General features: G+C 37.8%; 1 protein-coding gene across 1 annotated transcript; it reads right to left on the bottom strand.

Annotated features, from left to right (window-relative positions):
* Positions 1-2755: 2755 nt before the first annotated feature.
* LOC114461971 (ATP-sensitive inward rectifier potassium channel 12-like) lies at positions 2756-10871 on the bottom strand. The gene is made up of 3 exons (XM_028444507.1): positions 10620-10871; positions 6212-6376; positions 2756-4947 (listed from the first exon to the last, which is right to left on the bottom strand). Exons 2-3 carry the CDS (start codon positions 6301-6303, stop codon positions 3321-3323), a joined length of 1719 nt encoding a protein of 572 aa, XP_028300308.1. The 5' UTR covers positions 6304-6376; positions 10620-10871; the 3' UTR covers positions 2756-3320.
* Between the last annotated feature and the right edge of the window lie 5775 nt (positions 10872-16646).

A 16646-nucleotide genomic window follows, 5' to 3' on the forward strand; every position in this document is an offset into this window, starting at 1 on the left:
AAGAAACTGTCGTTATAATCTTAGAGGTTTTCTTCAATTTGGAACCAAAAATCAATAACTAATATTAGACAACAAAGGGTATCTGGAATAAAAATCTGGAACGATCTTATTCTTAATGATCAAATGTGAAATAATTAACACACTGTTGTCATAAAAGTAAAAAAAAAAAAAAGAATAAAAAATCAGGAAAATAAGTTATTAAAGAAAATTTATTATGAGTTGGAAATTATTAATGTATCAAATTTAATTGAGAATTGTTGTTGTGTTTAAATAGTTTAAATAGTTCATTTGTAATGTCTGGTTGAGACGTATTTGGTGAATGTGGTATTTGTCAATGTACTGTGCTTTGAATGGACAACCAAATAAAATGTATTTATTCACTGAGTGCATTTTCTGAAAAGTGAATAGTGTTTTATTTGTGTTCCACACAAACTGTGAGTAATGCCAACATGTGTTTTGCAAGTCAGACTCCTGACATAAATGTGGGGACAGTGTGATTCCCCACGGCAACATTAATATACATTTTCGAATACATATTTCTCAAATCTTTTGTCATTTAGATTTATTTTCTTCTACTGCAACAAAATAGAGTTTGTGAAGCTATCTGGTTATGACTTACCTTTTAACTTCATGTGGGACAAATAGAAAATAACTAGTGTTGGGTAAATACTGGGTCAATACTTCTGCTGTTTCAGGAGCAGAAAGTTATATTTAACTAATGATCTTTTTTTTTGTTTTTCTTCGAATATTTGCAAAACAGTGAGAAAACAAAGCAAATATGCACTTAAATTTAATATGCATTGAGTTTCTTTAATTTTAGTATATGACCACTTTTCACTATTGAGTTACTTCAAAAAGGAATATATTTCTGTAATATATTACAAAAATAACTAGATACACCCATTACTGAAAACAAATGTATCCATTCATGCTGGGATCAGGTCTGCAGGTGGGATACAAACACTCATTTGGTCCATTGGGTCGTTTAAAGAGTCAAATGAATATAAGTCACGCAACAACATCAGAAGTACTTTATTTATCCCAGGGGGAAATTACTTACGTCACAGATTCTTGAGGAATATTACAAATGAAAAGAATAAACACTAAACAAAGAAAGAATACAAGAAAACGTACATAATTAAGTAAAAGAATGTTAATTAAATATTGATCACATACACGTGCATACATTACAATAGAAAAATTAAATAAGATAAAAAAATAATAACTACACAAATATACAAATATTAGTCATATTAGTTTATTTTCAGTCATTAAACTACCAGGTTATATTTCACTAATATTACATGTATTCAGTGGTGTTATCTTTTCTCCAGAAATATAATACATCAAGGGGCAATTATGACCCCCCCCCCCCCCCCACTTAAAGCTTTTGTCTGATCATCATGACGTCACATCATCACTTCTTCACAATGAAATGCCACTCAAGCAAATCGGAAAAGTCAGAATCAAAATGAAAATTATGCATTCATTTGCAAATAAGAACAACAGAGAAGTTATAGATTTCAACAAGTTTATAAGTTCATTTAACAAAAGCTGTAACAGATGCACAGTAAAGGTAAAAAAATAAATAAAATCTTAATAAACAGCACACAAGTACATTTTAATTTTTAAGTTTATTTGCTCACATATTTTAAAACATCACCTTTAGAGTTTTTCACATCCCATATAAATCAGACACATTAAGAAAAGCTCTGGTTTCATATTCAATTATCATTATCAACAAGGAAATATGTTTATTCTACAGCCGTGTGGTACATTGTAGTGTCATTATTCAACCACACGGTGGCATATGCACAACAAACAGAGACACATTATTATGACCTATACAGACAGCAGCTGCAGTGTCACGTGATGCATGTGCGCTTAATGGTAAGTCAGAAACTCCTGCTTTTCCTTTTCTACTTCCTTTTCCTACACAAACAAACTCTCTGTGGTAAATCTTCACTTCATAACATTACATCTAAGAGTCAGAGAGAAAACAGAGTTTAGAGTCAAATTGTAGATTAAAAAGAGAGAGATTCAATATAAGTGTATATTTTATAAAACAGTATATCCCATTTCACCTACTATTGTAGTTTCAGTTTATTTATTACTCTTTACATACAAAATAGTTATTTTCTGCACAGATTTGGTCTTGAACCAGCAGTTGTTTTTATGTGTCATAACCATCAGACAACATCTATTCCAGAAAGTACCCACGGTTAAATAATAAAGGAAGCTTCAAGTTATTGAAAACATTAGTTCATATTAATGACATTAACACAGCATTTGGTTAATGTGCTGTAAACGTGTTGTTTTGGTTAAGCCTGTGTCAACCTACATAAGAGAAGTAACTATTTAAAAAGCTCAATAATGATAACCTTTTTGAAATAATAATAATGATAATAATAATAATAATAATAAGAAGAAGAAGAAGAAGAAGAAGAAGAATGCTTTATTCTTACATTTATCTCAAACAGTTTTGATTATCTCGTGATATATGTAGCAGCTTACCACCAATGAAGTAATTTATCTTGATCTGCAAAGATGAAATATGTTTTCTAAGTTGTGTAGTATTAGTGGTCATAGAAACAACAGAAGATGAAAGGTAACTGTGGAAAATAACAAAGACAGTCAAATCAAAGCTTTGTAGAGAAATAGTTTATTTTTCACACAGCAAAACAAGATAATTCAATTTTAACCTTTTTATTTCTGCGCATCATTTCAAATTCACGCATTGTTCTTCAGGCCCTGCTTCATCCTGTACAAGATCGCGGGGGTCTGCCTGGTGACTACCCTAGTTCACATCGGGCGCAGGGTGGGTTAGACCTTGGACAGGACGCCAGTCTATTCCAGAGAGAAGAACAATCCCACTCACACACTCACTTACTCCATTCAAGCTAACGCACAGTACATGTTTTTGGACTTTGGGACAATGCCAAAGTGCCTCAGGGAGAACATGCAAACCCCTCACAGAAAGGTGCCACATCCAGATGTGAAAATCATTTACATTTAAAAAATAAAAGTAGATTTATTTACTGAAAGTAAAGCACAAGTCAACCTAATTGCACATGAGATAACCATCTTAATGGATAACAACAGCAGGATACTTGTGCGTCTATAAAATGTGCATTTAAAGATGCTGATGGTAATACAGAAAGTGCTGTCATAATAAACTGGAAAACCAAAACATTCCCCTCGTTCTCTGCATGTACAAGATTAAACTGTGTCCTCCCTCTTGTATTTTCACGCATGTTCAATACTTTGGTTGGATGCACCCAAAGAGAGGAAACTAATGGACAGGCAGCCATTACCATTGATCAGACTCCTGACTCTCTGCTGATGTACAATGGTAGGGTGGGCTGGAGTTTGTCGAGAGCAATTTGACTGTCTGTGTCCAGCACACACAACATCTCCATCGTCTGTTCCTCCGCTAACGCCTCCTTAAAACCCATGTTTAAGTCGTCTCTCAGCTTTACTTCTATATCACTTGTTACATTGAGCTTCAAGACTTTCTCTTTCACATCCTCCTCCTCATCCCCGCAGCACAAAGCCACCTCGTTTTCATAGCAGAAAGCACTCGGGGAGTGAGAGCCCAGCAGACGTCGGGCTGCTCTTTGAGAAAAGGGTGATGGGGAATGTGAGTAATTGGAACTAGAGGATGAAGTCTGCCTGCTACAACCCATCATGTGGCTCAGTTCCCTGGCACTGCAGTGAGGAGTGGTGGGCACTTGGTAAGTTTTATGGAATCGAGAATAGTCCACGTGGTAGCGGTCACCTTTTTCAAAGACTACAGGTTCAAAGCGGTAACCCCAAAGGATTTCCTTGGCCAAGTAGGAGCTCCGGGCCTGAGTGGTCATAGCTGTGGCTTCCACCATCCCCTCCAGTATGACCACAATCTCAAAGTCTTCCTTTTGCAGGTCATCATGGCTCAGGTTATACAGAGGGCTGTTCTTGTTTATCTCATGGACGACCACCAGCGGCGACACGAGAAACAGCCGATCCAGCCCGTCATCGTAGCCGACATCAATGTCTGTTTGCTCCAAAGGAAGGTACTCGCCCTCCACTGTTATGTGTGGTTTAATGAGCTGAGCACGCACGTGGGCCTCCACAATGTGGCTCTTGCGCATGTTTCCCAGGCGCCACATGAGGCACAATTTACCATCTCGCAGAGAGATGACAGCGTGGTGTGAGAACAGTAGGGTCTGCGCCCGCTTTTTGGGACGTACCATCTTTGCCATTATGGTACCAATCATGAAGGAGTCAATGATGCAGCCCACAATAGACTGTACCACTACAGTTATGACTGCAACTGGACATTCCTCAGTGACACAGCGAAAACCATATCCAATGGTGGTTTGGGTTTCAATGGAGAAGAGGAAGGCCCCAATGAATCCCTGAATGTGGAGGATGCATGGCCGCCATGCTTCTTTTTCCTCCTCAGTGGCACTCCCAGGTTCTCCATCGTTTACAAGGACGTGAAAGTCAAAGTCTCCATGAGCAAGGGCTACTCCCCAGAAGATCAGGCCGAATAGCAACCAAGACAGAAGGAATGTAGTGGTAAAGATCAGCAGCAGGTAGCGCCAACGTATGTCCACACAGGTAGTGAAAATATCAGCCAGGTACCGCCGCGGCTTGTCTTCCATGTTGTTGAAGACCACATTGCACTGACCGTTTTTCTTCACAAAGCGGTTGCGCAGACGTCCCGTGCTCAGATCCAGGCCCAGCCGGCATGACGGTGACGTACGATTGTGGACCATTGGCTCATTTTTCACCCTCAGAGATACGACTCCTCTTCCTTCATCACTTCCTGGGATCTCTCCTCCTCCTCCTTCCTCACCTAGCAGGGTCCCCGATAGAGTCGGCTGGGACAGGGGGCTGTGGCCATTGTGGAGGCCTGGGGTGGAGATCTTCAGGGCATCTTCATCTGTAGAAACGATGCTGTATCTGAAAGGAGGTAATGAAGGTGATTATTAAGTTTTATAAGAGCTGTTAATTAATTTGTCAAAAACCAAATACTGTTTTCTGTTATGCTGCATTCTTTAAAAATGGTTTAACAGCAAATTGCAACACAGCACTGCAAGAATAAAGACAAACTCTTGAGTTATCAATTATTCCTTCCATCTCTTAATCAAAATCTATTTTGGGTGGGGTTTTGGGCTAATGCCTGCAGTGTGGTTAATACCAGAAGCTGAGCACACTTTCATATACTCAGTTGACGGCATTGAATCAGCACCGAACCTAAAGATACTTTAGAGTTGTTGGTTTTCGTTTTGGTCAACAAAGACGTTTTAAAGTAGAGCTAATGCATGAGTTATGAGTTAATTCTAATCCTGCTAAAAACTAAACTAGCATAAAATCAGATTTAACCAACTGCACAGCTGCATCGCCCTACAAGTATTAAATATAAGGAAATTAAAAGTCACAGACTTAATTATTAAGTTATTGAATGAAATCACTTTAGATACTCGAATAATGTGGCTTTTCCAGTATTTGTAATTACTAATCCTGAATTGATCTTTTCCGTGTTGTATTTTAGAGCCATTGATTGGTTGCCAGAATGTTTAGTTTACTGGTATATAGGCTACTTATAAAATTCTAATCAGATGTCATTAATGTTGATTAGAGATGGGATGTGGATCAAGATGTAGGAAAGATCGTTATATTCAACTGAGATCATTAATAAAGATAAATTGGTATTTAATTGACATTAAACAAAGAAGAGTATTTACAGATCAGAGGCATGGGTTGATGTTCTGCTGATGTGCGTGACACCACAGTTAATCATTGTTTACCAATATCCCGATCATAGGTGGGTTTTTGTGATGGCCCCCGGAAAAATTGAGCTTATAAAATTTCTGGAATCAAACTCATGCTCTTCTTGCTTTGAGACTTATATTGTTGATAACTAATCCCCCATGCTATTATAGCAGTGGTTAATGGCATGCAAGTTTTGAAATTGTGAATTAGAGATTTGTTGCTTTTATCCCTGAGGAGACAAACTCAAAAGTCGCCCTGTGCGCACTACTGGGGCAGCTGATTTATGAAACAAAAGAACACATTTTGCTCTGTAGAAGCCATCAAGTAATTCTATTTAAACGTGGTCTAGAAACCCTTTGTTTGCAATGGATCCTTTTTATTATATAAAGAACTTGTAACATCAAATCTTTGGCGGAGGACATGGCGTCATGCGGTCTCTGATCCTTCTTACCTGTTGACCCGCACCGCTCCCATGGCACCGGTGATCATCAGGCTGTGTCTGCGGGGGCAGTAGTGTAGGCTGGGGTGGGCAGTTCCAACCATTAACGTACTGTTTCTGGGCAGGGAGGCAGTACAGGCTCAGGTCTGTCTCATACGTGGCAGCTCTGCTTTTTTCCTGTCAACAAAGACAACAAAGATTTGTTTTGTTGTTTGATAAAAAATTGCCACATGGTAAAAAAGTTAATCCAGCCAGATAAAACAAACATTTAAGTCTTGATGCTATTTGCGGCTTATTGGAACCATCATTTAAAATGATTGAAGATAAATATATAAAATTATGTATGCTCACTCCATTTGGAGTCCATAAAATGATTGAGATTGTGTAAGACGTTTTTAGATGAGAACATGATTGTGTTGCCCAACATTTAACAGCCTGGGAATTATGGTTTGAAGTTGTTCTACCCTCGGCCTCTTTGTGTCAAGTTGTATTTAACGAGTTCTCCGCTTTACTCCCACTGTACAAAACCATGTTTTGTCATTTGGAAATTGTTTCTGTAATTGTCCTTCTGTGACAACTTCACGATAGATCCTTGCCTAACGTGAGTCAGCACCACCTCTTCTTAACAGAACCCTGCGAAAGGGGTCACATTTGTTCTTTCTCTACACATTCACTTATAGCTTAATTATTTCTGCACACTAGATTTCCCAAACCAAATCACTGATGATTGCTGGCATTTGGTAGAGAATTGAAAAATGTATTAAATTTGTCAGTCATGACATTAATTATTGAACTGAACTAAAATTTCAGGGTTGTTAAATTTGTAGAAATTAAAAGGGCACTTTTAAATCTCTGCACTACACATCGCAGCAGGTTCAGCAAAGCTTTTCAAGATCCAACTAAAAGATCAAAGACAAGCTGATAAGCGGTACTGAAGAAAGTAGTCTGGTCTCCAGATTATGTGCCATGTAAGACCTACTGTGGACCATTAGCATCTGTGGAACATTTTGATGGAAAATTTATTTTATTCATTGGCATATTCCACTCTTGTCAAAGTGTTAAACCAACCACAAGCTAAATTACCATTTGTAGAGTTGCTCTGTCTAAAAAGGACAGTGAAAACCTCACATTAAACTTTGGCCTCGCCCTAATGCACAGAGTAGACCAGACAGTTTTTTTTGTAATGAAAGCCTATTGATCAGGTCCGTGCTAGTGATTAGCCTTGGGGACCTTCAGGCCAACCAGGAGTGGAAAACCAGACAGGCAGGGGAAGAGACAAAGGTTTGAAAAAGCGACGAAGCAGCGGTAATCTACTGGTAGAGGAACAATTGATCTGATGTTTGGCTTGACGACAAGGTTGGGGGCAATTTTGCTCCGCCTATTATGTCAGCAATCTGGGAACCAGGGGCACCAAAAAGCATCAGGTTGCATAACTGACAGAGGGACAACTGCACACAACACAAGAGCACGAGTGGTTTATGGTTTATTGTACAAAAACAATAAACCAAAAACTTTATGTGTGTTTATGTATTATGGTTTATTCTCAATAGATTCAGTTGGCCTTTGTTTCTATTCCTCTGCTGTTCACATTTTGATCACGCCTTGAGTTTATTTCATTGCTAATCTGATTTGTTCTGTTTTGTTGCTGCCTCTGCATTTCTAGGTCTTGTCAGCGTGTTCGTTATTTAACATGGGAAGAAGAGTTAATAGGATTGCCTCCTGTTTTCACAATTCCCTGATTATCTTGAATCACTTTGTAGAGATGAGTGTTTGGATACAGAGCGTTTGCGGTGCGTTGTCCCTATCCTCCCCTGGTTTTGTATGCATCCTGGCTTTGGGTTCATCAGTTTCATCTCTTTTGGTTTGTACTTTTATCTTTATCCCTTTTTGTTGTTCTTTGCTGGGTTCTAGATTGTAGTTAAATGGTTTATACTGTACTTTGTTGGACTATGATTTTTGGTTTTTGAATTTTACGAAATGGTTGTTGTTTTTGGAGCTACTCCTGCCTGCTGTCACTAACTCTGAAATTGGGCCATTTAAGTGAGGTTGGTTCCTCAATTACTCTAATGAGTTCCATCAGGATTGAATCCTGGTTGCGTATAAAGTCATCATTTTCACCTACGAGGGTGACCGTGGCTCAGGTGGTAGAAAGGTTGGGGGTTCGATCCCAGTCTACACCTTGCATGGCAGCTCAGTCCCACTGGTGTGTGAATGAGTTTATTAATAAAAACGCTTTGAGACTACTTCAGTGTAGGGATAAAGCTCTATATAAATCAAGTCCATTTATCCATCCATCCATCCATTTTCATACCCGCTTATTCCCGTTTAACAGGGTCGCGGGGGTCTGCCGGTGCCAATCTCCGGCTCGCATAGGGCGCTGGGCGGGGGTACACCCTGGACAGGGCGCCAGTCCATCACAGGGCAACACAGACACAGACAACCATTCACTCTCTCATTCACTCCTATGGGCAATTTAGAGACTCCAATCAACCTTACGGTCATGTTTTTGGATTGTGGGAGGAAGCCAGAGTACCCGGAGAAAACCCACGCAGCACGGGGAGAACATGCAAACTCCACACAGAAAGGACCCAAGTCCACCCCAGTGCTTGAACCCAGGACCTTCTTGCTGTGAGGCGGACGTGCTAACCACTAAGCCACCGTGCGCCCCTAGTGCATTTACTGTATCGTTATTAGTGGCAATAGAAACTTCTCACAAGCCTTTAAAGTGTGAATGATCATTGTACCACATGTTCTAAACTATTTTTTTCATCTTTGAGACAGATATTGCAATGTGTTGTGTGATTTTCTGGCAATATATCAATCACAGTAGAAACGCTACATCGTAACAATATCAGTATCGTGTAATTCCCACACCTAGCCATGACAGAGTTACCAGCTTTTCCACTAGACAATTCTTCTCAGAAATAATTAAAATAAGACCAAAGGACACAGTTGTACCAGATTACAATCTGAAATAATCTCCTCATGTAAACCAAAGGTGGATTCTAGCCTCTTTCTTTTTTGACCTGCTTAAAGCCCATTTATGTAATCACAGATATCATGACAAAAGAAGAAGGGAAATATAATTTAAAAAAAAAACACAAACAAAAATAAGCTTGTGGCCATTACAGGTGTGGGTTTTCTTCTTTACGTTGGACAGATTGCAAGGAAAATCCAGATTATGATGAAGAGATTATGACATCACGGGATGTTACCTCATATAATGCAATTTGCTGAAGACTGAAGGAGCCACACTCACTCACACAATGCATTAAAAACACACAACAAACCCTTTGTTTGCATTTTACTTCCTCATCCCACAGTGAGGACTACTTATAGAAGCTCAAGTCATGTGTGGAGATGTGACACTATATATGAGTATACAGATATAAATACAAAATGTTATACACAAAAATAGAGAAAAGAATTAGAGAATAAATGAAATTTATAGAATAAATTAAAAGACAGAATCAATTTGGATTGTAATCTCATCAGGAAATGTAGACGTCATTTGATTTAACCACACTGACACACACACACACTCACACACACACACACCCCAACTCAATTCCCTCAATTGTCATTTGCACATTTGTTGTTTTTCTTTCTTTCTTTCTTTCTTTCTTTCTTTCTTTCTTTCTTTCTTTCTTTTCTGCTATTGTTGTTATTTTCCATAATCATGTATGTTTACATATTTTGCACTATTATCCTTTGTTAGTATTTATATGTTTTTTTGTTCTTACGCTCTGTTCTTATACTGTATATACTGTTTTGCTGCAAATGTGAATTCCCCCTCTGGGGATTAATAAAGGTATATTCTATTCTCTATTCTATTTATCAGCTGTTTTTCAAGATCTTATACATTTAAAATTTGAATGCATTTTTAAAAAACTTTGGGAAACATGTTCCTCTACGACTAAAAGCTGCTGACTGCAAAATAGTTTCAAATGGTCTTAAATGCTGAACAATGGCTTCACAGAGTGCAGCCACAAGTTATGAGGAGGCAAATTGTGAGCAGCTGCTGTGACGTGCGTTGTTACATTGAGGTTACAGGAGCTGTCCAGTGCTGAAAATCAATGCAGCGCCTGCAGGAATAATCAACAGCTGGGAGGATCAGAGAGAGATGGAGGAGCTGGGTGAGGAGGTAGAGAGAGCAGGAGACTTGGGATGTTATGCTGAATACCTCCTTTGAATTATCCCTTTTCCTCTTTACAGTGGCTACTTTTCTGTTAGCTTACTTGTTGGATTTTTTTGAAATATTGATTGTGTTTTCTCAGTAGTTAGGTAACGATTTAGAGGAAACGGGGACAGGGAACTACAGTTGGACTAATGCAGCAGCTTCCTGCAGTATAATAAACACGAGAGTGTTGCTAAAGTATCACTCTATGAACAAAAACTTTAAAGAAGAGCATGCACTCACCTCTGTGTGACAGCAAACGGAATCATTTGAAGAGCAACAGTGTGAAACATCTACTTTTGGAATGTTGTTGTCCTCTCTTCGTTTCCTTAGGGTTTCACACAACGCACAAACCGAGTCTTTGTTAATCTGCTTCCATGTCTTTCTTGTGCAAACATGTTTGTGTCCCTTATCCAAGCTTGACTTTGCCGCTCCATCATAGCCTCTATCCTGCTGCCTGCAGATTGCAGCCTGTTCACGAGCCCGATCTCTCACTGAGTGCATGAGCATGTGTGAGCGTGCATGAGAGAGGGGGGTGGGAGAGAGAAAGAGTGAGAGTCAGAGCAATAAAGACAGAGAGCTGTGATTATGTTCCTATCTATTTATATACAGTAAGATTTTGTTTGCACAGCGGTGTGTGCAGAAAGGAGGTTGGACATCTCCAAATGTAGCACACTCCAATGAGGACAAGACCCAATAAATGGAGATATTTACATATTTTCAATGTTACCCTGTAAAATTATCCTGCAGCCCAGATAGATGCTCTGACAGATCTTGTGTTGGCCTTGTTTGCCTTAAACAATTGAGATTCCAGCTCCTATATATCACTGATCCAGGCTAACCATTAATTTCACTATTTATTGCAAAGTGTTCTCTTCTGTAGGTAAAGCAGATTTCTATTTAGACATGTCAAACTTGTTTAACAATCAGAGCAAACTTTCAGTACCATACAAACTGCCTGGAAGAAATACAAAAGGTGTGTTACAAACAGGTGGAAAGTCTTAATCATTTTTTTAGTTCACATATACAGTATATAAAAAGAGTGAATGAACACCAACACTTTAATGTGACAGTAGTGTCACTTCCAACACTTCTGTAGTTTAAAGTTTCATACTTGGTTCCCTTTCAAATGTTTTTTTTTTGCTTTAGAAACAACACTTTGGTTTCCAGGGTAACCTTGCATCTTTATCTTTTACATTTTTTTTCTCTTGTGTATAAATAGACAAACCTCTCTGCCTTTCTCGCTCTCCGTGTTCTTGTTTTTATGCCTAATTAACCTCCTTCGTTGCAGAGACAACAGGTGGGCATTGCTCTGTGTTGCTGGGATATTGTGCAGTGATCATAGATGGAGCTGAGGGGGCTGAGGTCAGAGGTGTCAGAATGACTCGGGTGAAGAAACTTTCTTGGCAACATGTTTTGGTTTGATACAAATTGTAAATGCTTAATAAACTAGATAATTGGATAAATATTGGATAAATATGTTTCTTGTTAAATGTGATTTTATAGTTTAGTTGATGATGTGCTGTTAGTCACAAACACTTGCGTCGGTATTTCTCATTTTCACTTATTTGTCATACATTTTTAAAAGCTTTTTTCCACTTCGCATATGACATTACAGCTGACGTGTGGAGAACCCAGGCTTAGACTGCACAGGTTTTAAAGAAAAGTAAACAACAAAAACATCGATACAACTTTAAAAACTAAATTTCCAAGTTCAGGGACGTGAATACAAATTCTGAAATTACAATTTTATTTAGAAACAGTCAAAGCTTTCAAAAGGAATGAATGTGTGTGATTGTATGTGACTACTTATTTTATTAATAGCTTTAGGCATAATTTAATTTTTTCATAGACACCGTTGTTGACTAATTTAGTCAATGAGTAAAAACCCTTAAAGGTTACATTATCTCTTCTTAACCAGTCGGAGCTATTTAGTGCAGTGTTGGTTGCTCTCTGTGGCCATTTAAGCCAAAATTTTCTTTTTTTTAAAAAAAAAAATAAATCTATTTAATCTTCATTTTATCAGGCAGTCTCATTGAGATCAAGATCTCTTTTACACAACATTTACAAATAGCTGAACACAGAACACAGTAGACAACCAGAATAAACAACAATAATCGTTACAACAATTAGAATAATAATGATCATAGTGAATGAGGAACTGAAGTTTGAGGCCAGATTGCAGTTCACGCCATTAAAATAGATCATAATAGCTGAAGCAGGTTCTAACACTGTTTATAGGGGGAAATAAAAAGGTTAGATAGTTGCTGGATTGTGTGTTAAACTTGTTGGTGAGTATTTTTGAATGACCAACTAACTTTTTTTGATACAGCCAGCAGTGATGTGTATGAAAATTGTCATCAGTGATCAAACATAGTGCACCACTATGATGGACATGTTTTCACGGTTGCAGAGGTAATGGGGCACCATGATGACAGTACAAGATGTTGGATATGAAAGATGATAGTACAATGATTCTACGGTTAGTGTGAGACAGACAGTCTTTGATTCTGCATAAATCTCCAACATTGATTTGGCAGGGTATAATAATAATTTTAAAGAATTAAAAGCAGTTTGTAGATGAGTCAAGGCTTGGGTTAGGGTGGAATAAGGGGCATAAGAATGCAATCATCAGCAAAAAAAAAAAAAAAAAAAAAAAAAAAAAAAGGAGATTGAAGAATTGGTTGGGAAGAATGAAGGGAAACAAGCAATGGTCCAAGGATACCATGCATCATTAGCTGAGAAGTACACAGTGGCCTAATTTCTCACTGTGAACACTGATTCAGGTCAGCATATTTTTCCAAAAAGCGGAGTAGGAGGGGGAAGTCACCTGCTTGCATTACTCCCTGCAGACGAAAACATTTACCCATCGGGATTCTACATAACAGGGATGCAGACAACTCCCAACTGAAGAGAGACACACTTTGGATGCTTTACTCAGTGCTTGAACAGCATGGATATGATCTTTAAAAAACAAACAAACCAACAAACAAAAAAGAAAAAGGCTCCATTATCTATGAATTTGTGTCCATTTTGAACATCCATATTGATTTTGCAAGCCGTCACTGATATGTGAGATAAAGTCTATTACATGGATTTACTGCAATAAATAACATCTATAAAAGTGTGTTTTAAACATTTATAATCAATCCAATAGAAACATATGCTGTTGTCTCACTCATCAATACAAATTGGCTAAATAGACTTAATATTAAACCATAGTTCTGCTCTTAAATCAATGCTAAAGGTACTGTATGTGAGCCTCAGTTGAGTTTTTGTTTACTTAAGAATATTCTCTGATCTCATTGAAAATGCAATATTTGTGTGTGCTGTGTGCGTGTCCATCATGGTTATTGATGTCTATTTCACAGCTAGTGCATAAAGTATAGAGTAACCAAGCCACTGCTCAATACTTAACACTGCACACACCTTCTGTTGAACCCCTCTTGTGTTTTTTTTTTTTTTTTTTTCAACCACTAACCGCAAATGCAAAATAGTCCCACTGCACAGATGCCTGATGGGAATTAACACTACTAACAATGATGCAAACAACTCCTCAGAAAACAATGTGGGAGTTGTTATGGAAATCTTTGAGCATGCACTATGTCTGATGAAATTATGTCAAAAAAGACCAAAAGATCTTTTGTGGATTTTATTCCAGAGCTCTGGCATGAAAAAAGGGAACCGATGAAGAGGTTTTGTGGAAACGGAAAAAGGAAAAGTCCATAAACTCGTAGTGTAATTCTATGTTTGAAGTTTATAATAATTTATTATTATTATTATTATTATTATTATTATTATGGAATCAACAGGGGTTGCATATTAGCTATAGAAACATGTATGCATGGTATCTACTTTGTATATCCTATGAAGCATTATGCATGTCAAATTTGTCCATGTCAAATAAGTAAGAAAATATGTAAGGCTTTTAGCATTAGCATGGCGCAAATTATGAAGTGTTGTTCCTAATTTGACTATCCCGACTGAAATTGCGCAAATTAAATATTTAAAGGGATTAAATGCCGCATCAAACTTTGTCTTTGTGTCCACTGTTGAAGGCGGAGCTTCCATCTGTCCAGGATTCTGTCATCGTCCACGCGACATCTGTCAGGTGTAGTAAGTCTTCTGCTTCACTTTCTAAAGACGAAGACATCTGATAGGACACGCTCCTCTTATTGGGCTCACGTGAGAACCAATGACAGTTTGTTTTCTAATAAAAGACTCCAACTGGTGATACCAGACTCAGTTTCAAACAGGGTTCAGGAAACAAAGCTATTTACAAAGGTAACGCTTGTGGATTTGTTCCTGTTGGAATTGTCTTTTTTGAAACAAGGAGGCAAACCTGGTCATTTTTTTTGTGAGTAATTTATTAATTATGTGTGACTGTGGCAAATTTAACAGAAGGATCAAATGACACTGTGCACAGTTGTAAAGGGGCTCAAAGACACACCTATACGAAGGTGGCGTGTTTTCCACGTCTTTATTGAGTATCATTATTTACATATAAATAAATGTGATATCAGAAGTTAATGCAGAAGATTGACTCATTCATTTCTATTTTTAAAAAACATTTATTTTAAAGTGTTGTTTTAATCATGAGTCACATACAGAGGTCATCATTAACCTTCCAACTATCAAAGTCTTTTTAATTGTGATAGGATTCTTGTTGTTTTCGTGACGTGTGTTATAATTAATCTTATGCTAATTATTCACAGTAAGGTCTCATGGGAAATAATGTCGAAGTAAAGTGTTTGTAACCCTTCATCTGGGGTTTATTTTTTGCTTTTGGAGAGATTACGATCCATTCATGGCGCCTCCCACTGAGGACTATTACTGCAGAAGGTTCCAGCCCAACACCTTTGACCCATCTCGCTGTGGTGCCTGTCTGAGGCCGGATCACATGCACCTTAGCAGGACCACTGTAATGGCAGATGGACCAGATGGTGCTCAAGATTTGGTATGTATCATTCTGTTTACCAGCATCAGCCTTTAACTATAAAAAAGTAATTTAAGTGTGTACAAGTAACTAAAAAAAAAAAAGTGTGTACAAGTAACCTGTGAAGATCAAAGACCTTTAAAACTAAAACCAGAAGAGCAGAATGTAATAAAAATATACTTTTGGCAGCAATAATATCACAAATATTCGACCTCTTTTTAGGTTAAAGAAGAGCACAGTATTTGTAAACCAACAATAACACCGACAAAAGGCAATGATGCTAATACTTAAGGAAGCGGGCTTGTAACCGAAGGGTCGTTGGTTTCAATCCACTGTGGGACCTTGAGCAAGTCCCTTAAATTTACCTGCTTCCAGGACTTTCTTGAATAAGAGTTTCTTAATCTCAATGAACTCTCCCCAGTAAATAAACGTTAAAAAGTTGTATTACTCGGCAGAACAGTGAATTCAGAGCCGTTTCTAGCTTTGTGGGGTTCTTATGCAAGATATTGTTTCAGGAGCTTCAGTTTGCCAAACTACACAGAGGTTGTACTAATCTATAAAATGGTCTACAAACTGCTACGACCTATGAGTGACTAAAAAAACACAAAAAAATAAGAAAACAACAATCTCTCAATATGTAAATAGATAAAACATATACTGATTGAAATTTTGAGAGCATCAACAAGAACTCCAAAACACTAGTCATTATTTGTATGTTCAACATTTCAATTTAATCATATTAAGGATAAATACACCACACTTCATTCTCTCCAGATAAGGCCCAGGATTAAGGTTTCATGGGGCTCTATGCAATTGCATAGACGGTACATAGCCAGAAACGGCTCTAAATTCATTGCTGAGTTCGCAATATTTATACACACTAATTTCATTCAAAAGACTTCATTTAGTGTCTCAGTGTTGTGCAATGGTTTGGTTGAATACATAGTATTAACAGTTAAACCTTTATAAGGTCCACCTTAGATCCTTTTCGGTCACAAGAGTCAAACTTACAGTATTTCCGTCTTTGTTTTGACTTCATGACAGGATCAAAAAGTAAAACTGCATAAAAGAGAGAGGAACATAAATGATTAAAAACTCCTTGTAATCCTTTGGGAATGGGATGCAGTTTGTAATCTAATATGCCAATATGGAAAATGCAAACACTGTTACACTGTCCGACTGTCAGATATCCCTTAGAGTTTGCTTTTGTTAAAAGGTAAAGGTATGATGCTAGACTTTATAGTTCGTATTAGTGACAGAAAACAAATCCTCAACATTTGTAGTGCTTTTTGTGCTATTGTCTGGGTAGGAATTCAAGATAGCATTGAAAGACC

The sequence above is a fragment of the Gouania willdenowi genome, chromosome 1 (assembly GCF_900634775.1).
Source record: "Gouania willdenowi chromosome 1, fGouWil2.1, whole genome shotgun sequence".
Taxonomy (NCBI): Eukaryota; Metazoa; Chordata; class Actinopteri; order Blenniiformes; family Gobiesocidae; genus Gouania; species Gouania willdenowi.

Excerpts from the sequence above, each read along its gene's own strand:
- LOC114461971 (XM_028444507.1), bottom strand. The coding sequence starts at position 6,303 with ATGGTTGGAACTGCCCACCCCAGCCTACACTACTGCCCCCGCAGACAC. Across the intron at positions 4,948-6,211 it reads GGAGCGGTGCGGGTCAACAG|ATACAGCATCGTTTCTACAG; the intron begins GTAAGAAGGATC and ends ACCTCCTTTCAG.